Below are 7,501 nucleotides of genomic sequence, written 5' to 3' on the forward strand. Positions count from 1 at the left end.
CTGTTGATTATTGTTACCATGGTAGTTACCATTGGATGGCAAAGTTACCATAATAAGTAACTTTTATGCAACAGGCCCCAGCTCCCGTAGCTCAAGTGTAATGAGATGGCAGACTGCCATGGTTTAATCCACGTTCATGTTATCACTGTACATCATTGTGTGTGCAGTCAGAAAAAAAAACCAAATAGTTCACTGCCAATGCCCCCTCTCTTGTCTTCCCTTTAAGTGAGTCCATTAGATCCAAACATACCATTCATTTGTCCGTGTTGGTACACATATTCACCAAACAAAATTGTTACTGTAGCGCTGGTGTAGCTGACAAAGACGGGAAACTGTATTGAAAATTGAAGGGATGAACTTTCATTTTCCCCAATGTCCATGGAGATTCCACATTCCTATTTTTTGTTATTTGGAAGATTCTAGTGTCATGTGGTTAATGAGATGTCTTCACACCTATGTGTCAGTGTCGTAATCTGTGGTGTTACTCAATCCCAATCTAAAGTGTGTAATTTTCAGTTTTAACAACAACAAAAAAAAGAAAGAAAGAAAAAGTGTCCACCTTGTGACATCAACCGCCTGAAAATAATGAGCAGATGACAGCTCACATGCTATTTCCCCTCTGGTCCATTTGTGGGATTGATTACAATTGTGTCCAGTCGATAGGTGCCGAGTTAGTCGAATGTCCGTCAGGAGTTTTATCAGTACAATGACACACTAATGATAAAACAATCCTGATACTAGTAGTTTTATGACTCTTGCTTCAGTTTTTCACTCTTAGCCAAAAGATATTTTTGTTGTTTTATTTCTACAGTCAACAGATGGCATTTATTTTGGCAGTATCAAGTGTTGATATGTCAAAGGAATCAAATTCCTGGAAAGGCACGGTTGATCCTGTCATGGGACCTTTGATATCATGACTACACTTGCTAAAGAAATGTTGCCAGGAATTTCAAGGATGGGTCCGCTTTAAATGGCATCTAGAATGACACACTTTTGAGTGTTATCTGAGTGGTGACATAAGAGCTGCTTAACAATGAACTGCTTATGTTAATCAGCAAAGTATATTATAATGTAAGAATATGAAAATAAAATCTGTAAACCATTGGAAAGATATACAAGATTATCCCCAGAGCGTCATACATGTACTCTTTTATCAATGTCAGTGAGTTTGATTTTAGCGGTGAAAACACTTCAATAAGTCTGCCTAATGGAAATTACAATGTAGGTGTAATTCAAACACAACCACATATTCACGTCATGTTAGGCACATACAGCATGCTGTGTACATGTGCATCATTGCAATCTATAAGAGTGCCTCAAAAGAATTTGCGATGAACATCAGCTGAAACTCTCATATATAATGCACTTCTTAATCATGTGGTTTTGACAGTCTGCTAACATAAAGTGGAACAACTTTTTTTCCCGGTTACACACATTATGCATAAATTATTGTCGGGTGCTTACTGAAAACTATGCTAGTACTGTGTATCTGGAAAGAGGTTTTAACCCGTTCAAGACTAGTACTGAGCATACTTGGGGAGATGTCTGTGGGGAGTGCGTGTTATAGGAGAATCTGCTCATCTTCCAAGGGTTAATGAAAGCTCGTTATCATCCCCACAAAGCTCTTGATACTTCCTACTCGTGTGGCCTATCCTACCTATGACGTATGTTCCACTCATATCACATATTGTAAAGTACCGATATCTACAGTGTACAAGAAGATCTTCCAAGTGGTGGTATTGAAAACTTTGATAACCATCTGCTCAAAGCTTTCTTGTACAGTAGGCTTGCAGTCACATGGTATGACTGGGCAATGATGTACATTTAAAACATAACAGTCCAATTTCTTGTTACACTCATAGTAGCTGTTGAAGTTACTGAAATCTATAAAAGTATCTTGAAAGAGTTTGCAAGGAAAACTCTGTTAGCATCCTCAGGAAGCTCTTGTAAATATATATATTTATATATTTCCTTGTTTTTTTACATTTATCGCTCACATAATGCATTACCCATAGAACTTCATTATTCCCACACACATATCTGATCCTTTTTAATATTTTGTACATTTCTTGCTCACATAATGTATTATCCATAGAACTTCATTATTCCCACACACGTATCTGATGAAACAGATTATGCTCACTGATACTCACCACACACTTGTTGCTTCCAAAAGTTGACATTTTTGCCAGAAATCTGGGGTTCTTTTATGCTTTTTGCTTCTCATATAATATGTGCATTGATGAAGAAGCAGTACAATGTGCAAACATTTGTTTGTTTTTCTCAGACATATTTAATAGGCTACACAGAAATCAGAACTTAACATCGGATTGAGAATAGGTAACAGTATGGCTATAACGTCAGTCCAGCATAACTGGCTTGTCTACATACATACACTGTATATTTATTGAATAACGGCTTAAGTTTGTATTTACAGCTTGCATATATGCAATCTGAATTTCCACATGAAAGCTGGTCTTGGTAAGCTCAGCACCCTACATGGTTGGTCAGAATGAGTGCTGACGTAACATCTATATTTATAGGCATTGATAAGGAGGTGTCATTTAATAGTGAGGAAATCGGGCAGATGTATACCTGAGATATATACAGTCACTTTGGCAATGTTTCATAATGAAATTGAGACATGCATATTTAGCATAACAAACACAACAGGTAATTGATCTTATGCAGTCATCCAAACAATTTGTGTATTTTAGGAAATATGAGTATTAAGAAAATATGAAACATTTCAGACCATGTGTGCTTGAATTATCACACAGTACCATGGTTTGGTTGTGGGCTGTTCTGACAAGGTATAGGGTTTATTGATTGTTTAACCACTCCTTAGCCCTTCCGCCCCCCCCCCCCCCCCCCAAAAAAAAAAAAAAAAATCCCGGTCTTCGTAGGTTTAGACTTAATTTGCTACATTTTCTGATTTGTTGATACGTCCGTATCGACTTGCACCAGATTCCTTGTCTATGACTCATTTTCACTTGCGGTATTCACAAATTATCACTGCCATTTTATTCATGAGCGTCCGACAAATTATGATGAAATCTCACATAGATTTTCCTCTCTCCACAACTACCGTATCCATATAATAATATTTTCATCTTTAAATCTATAACATAATGAGTATGTTACCATTATCAATATCATCAACATTTTTATAATCACTGTGATTATCCCTAGAATTATTAGCATCGTTATCACTACATATGATATAAAATTGTACTGTACTATAAGACTGACTCTTATTACGGAGATCTTTGCGTGAAAACAGAGCACATCACTGCAGGCATGTTCAAGAGGGTTCTGGATGGATTATATATGATTAAATATTCCTAAGGTTGCTATGGCATTTGTCATCCAATACCTCCAAAGATCTCATGACATATCCCATACATACTCTTATACTTCCATTAGGAATTATCCTGCACAAAGTATATGAGGCATTTTAGAGTAGTGGTCCCTTAGGTCCATCAAATTTTGGAGTAAGTTTGTGCAATTCTCAGATTTATTGCATGCACCATTTGCAGGAGAAACACATAAAGATAAGCTATCCTCACTTTATTTACTCTCATCAGACACAAAGAAGAGAGAGAGAAAAAAAAAAAAATCCTGCACAAAGTTTCTGAGGTATTTTAGAGTAGTGGTCCCTTAAAGGTCCATCAAATTTAGAAGTCACTTGTTTGACAAGAATTCTCTTATTTACCACACATGTCGTGTACTATCTGCAGGAGGAACACATAAAGATAAGTTATCCTCACTTTATTCACTCTCACCTGACACAAGAAATCCTGCACAGAGCATCAGAGATATTATAGAGTGGTCCCTTACAGAGTCAACAAATTTGGAAAAAGCTTATCTGACAATAATTATCTGATTTTTTGCACGCACGTGCCAACTGCAGGAGCAACACATGCATACATGTATAAGATATGATATCCACACTTTTTTCTGTTTAACCACACACAAAGGAGGAAGAGATATCACATCTTAAAAGCCTTTACTAGGCGCGGTCAGACTGGCAAAAGATCGAGAAGTTTAAGATCGCAAAGTTTGGGCCATTCGTACGCGCGGAAGAAAGGATTGCGCCGTCCGATGGTTGGTGATTGTGACGTAACAATGCACATCTGTACATGACAATGGCTTCGCGCTTCGGAGACACCGCCCGCAAACAGATCGAGAAGTTTCGCGGAAAGTTTCGCGGGAAGTTTGCGGTCACACTGGCAAAACTTCGAGATCTTATAGATAGCGATCTTAAACTTCGCGATCTTTTGCCAGTCTGACCACGCCTTTTGGGTGTGGAAGTTGATGCACTTTTTGTGGAAGTGTACTCCGATCCTGGCCACACGGGAAGAGCTGGTGGCGCTGTGAATTGCCGTCTTCAGTTCTTATTAGGCAGAAGCCTCCGTCAGTGCCTTCTCCAGTGCCTCGGCCTCCTCGAACGAGATATCCATCTCGTCGAACTCCGCCTCGGGGTCCGTCTTCACCGTCGCCTGCGATGACTGCGACGGGGGTTGCGAGCGCTGCGACGACGAGTAGCGCATCGTAGGTCTTCGACCGGCCGGGGTCGATGAGAACCCTGGTATTTCGTACAGAAAAATAGAGATAAACAGAAATTGCATTCACATAAAGTTACAGAATGATACAAGGGGATTTCTGCTTGGTCCCACACAGATACAGATGTATGCAGTTATATATGTATGTTGATAGATGTACAAAGAACTAATATGATTACTCAGTAAAATCTGTTAATAATAATATTTAAAAAAAAACGCACGCAGATAACACACTGAAACACATTCAAAATTTATTTACATTTACACACAATTCAATCTCAATAAAAATGGCATCAAAACAACATCTCTAATAGAGAAATGCATGGAGATTTGCAGAGAAGAGAAATTTAGATACATGTAAAAATTAAATCCATACAGCTGAAGTGAGAAGGGGTATACGGTTTTAAAGTTCGAACAGTATCCGCCGCTAGTGCAAGGAGGTAGGCTGCCTACGTAGGCGCCTACGTAGGCACCTACTACTCGCTGGCTAGGCGAGCCTCGTACCTCCATGGTACAATCGTGATCTAAAACGTTTCACGTTTTGAACACGCACAAGTTTTACGAGAACCATATTAAATTCGCGATCCAACTATATCATGATTCGTGAAATTCGCGAAAATTAAACCCTCGCTAAAATAACAGCTTATACAGTAAACGCGCATTCATTTCACTGTAAAGACTGACGGGTAGATTGACTCTGAAGGATGCACGAGGCTTTTGAGAGTAACGCTTCGCGCCATTCGCCATTACCAACCCGCAACTTCACGGACTTGAATTTGTGGGAAGTCATCTCCGGTTATCTGTCCATTACAAGATTACAACCTCAATTAAAGCCTCGAACAAAGAAAGCGTGACACGTGCATCAATTAGCTCCATTTATCCAGGTGACACACATGCAGCAAAAAACCATTCACACACGCACGTAGGCGTACACACACTGCCATGTTGCTACAACACACACAAACAAAGGGGGACTGTATCAAATTCAAATGAAACTACATTGAGCTTGAAAACTCAACATTACAAAATTTAAGATTGTAATGCATACAAGATGGCTCTATATGACTGGCGGTTTAGCTAAAGAACATTCTTAAAAGATATAAAAACCTTACCCTAAAATGATATGAGAAATAATCGGAACAGGTCTCCTCGTGATATAATATTCTTTTTTTCTTTTTTTTTTAAAACTAGGTTCTATCAAAGGGCTAATCAAACTTTGTCTATTTTACCTTACTCTTTACATAAACAAATGAAAAACAAATGAACAAACAATAAAACAAATCGGTCAAAATTTTAATTTAAATCGAGTTATAAAGTATAAAAGCAGAAATTAGATATATTGTACTAGATAATTTATGCGAGTACAGAAATTTCATTGCTACAGATAGAGCTGAACAAACGAAGTGATGTTTGAGGAAAGTTGGTCGATCCAGCTTGTCTATTAACATTTCCTAAAATTTCACGGATGTGTATTTCTGCATTTACAGAATCCACATAATATTTCGGGTTAAATCCTCTTTAAAAATTGTCTATCATATGTACGCATGAAGAAGGTCTATATGAAAAAATTTGGAAGCCGGCCCACACACCTCGCACTGCTATATATCATAAGCCCTATCTGTGAAGGCTATGAGCCATTTTAACCTTTCAATGATAATCCAAAATTAATATGAAATGATGCTCTGCTTGGCGTTTCAGGGAACTATCCTCCTTATTTTCGACCCCTCCTCCATTAATCACACACTCTCACTGGTCCACGAACATGTTATACTTATCTCATAAATATATACTAATAGGAAGAAGAATGGAACCCAGAAATTCCCGTTTCGTTGAAATAAGTAATTCGTCATTAGGAAACAAGTTTGTTTTCTCGTGTTACAGGTCTATAAAGTAGTTGGTTATGGACCATTCAAACATGGCAATAGACGTATTCTGAAAGTCAATCAACAATTCGATAGAACGATCGTGCATTGAACTTATTTCTCCGGCAGAAAGAAAAAAAAATCGTCCCACTGCACTTTTTCACAGCAATCGTGTTTTTTTTTTTCCCAAAGTGATCACCGAAGTCGTATATTTTTTTTTTACTCCGAAAAGCATTATAATTCAAACTATAGCATTAGTTAATGAAAGCAAGAGAATATTACTCAGAGGGGTGAAGGTTGAGGTGTGAATTCATTTGTATAAGAGGAAGACAAATTGAAGAAAATTTACACCTCGTAGCGTTAGCTGTTTTGTAGTCAAAAACATTAATGATAATATCGTCGCTTTCTTCCTCACTCTAAAGAGAGAGAGAGAGAGAGAGAGAGAGAGGGAGACGGGAAACCACTCTTGCTTGCCTTCATTACTCTGACAACACTGGAGAGAATTAAATAACGAATATATTCATCTGAGTTGTTAAACTATGACGGTTGCTATAAATTGTGATATATGAAACATTAGCACACATCAAGTATCCGGACGGCAGAAAATATGATACATGATACAGACCTGCTAAACCGTTAAAGGCATAATTTACCATTTGCAGATAAAACAAAAACCCAGCATTAGTGCTTCAAAATAGTTCTAAAATGTGAGTTAGGGCTAGAAACAACCACTGTAAAAATTTTAAGCCGTATAATCGATGTTAAGTGTTGTTAAATGCACAAAATGTGAACAATAGTTATAATAAAGATGTTTCCAGATTAAACCGTCTACAGTTACGGTTTATTGAGAAAAACACTTATATCTCCTCATATTTTAGCATTTATTGCAAAAATTTCATATGATAGGATGTTTTGTGATACGACAGACCTACACATATGCATCAAGCGTGATATCTTGAAAATTTTTGAAATCACTACTCCCAAAGGTAAACGACCTTTAATACTTCCCCTATCAAGAATTACGTTTTTGATACCTCGGCAGAAGAAGAATCGGTATATTAGTACACTCTAACC

At 37.6% G+C, this 7,501-nt stretch overlaps 1 protein-coding gene across 1 annotated transcript in view; it reads right to left on the reverse strand.

Annotated features, from left to right (window-relative positions):
* Positions 1-4,161: 4,161 nt before the first annotated feature.
* The window catches only part of LOC139713410 (DNA primase large subunit-like), a 56,746-nt gene continuing 53,406 nt past the window's right edge, over positions 4,162-7,501 (reverse strand). The window contains exon 12 of the mRNA XM_071625145.1: positions 4,162-4,588. Within this exon, the coding sequence (XP_071481246.1) occupies positions 4,401-4,588 (188 nt within the window). The 3' untranslated portion in view covers positions 4,162-4,400. The remainder of the gene's footprint in view (positions 4,589-7,501) is intronic.

The sequence above is a fragment of the Diadema antillarum genome, unplaced genomic scaffold (genome assembly GCF_040938485.1).
Source record: "Diadema antillarum isolate AM-2024a unplaced genomic scaffold, OU_Dant_1.0 seq00001957_RagTag, whole genome shotgun sequence".
NCBI classification, from domain to species: Eukaryota; Metazoa; Echinodermata; class Echinoidea; order Diadematoida; family Diadematidae; genus Diadema; species Diadema antillarum.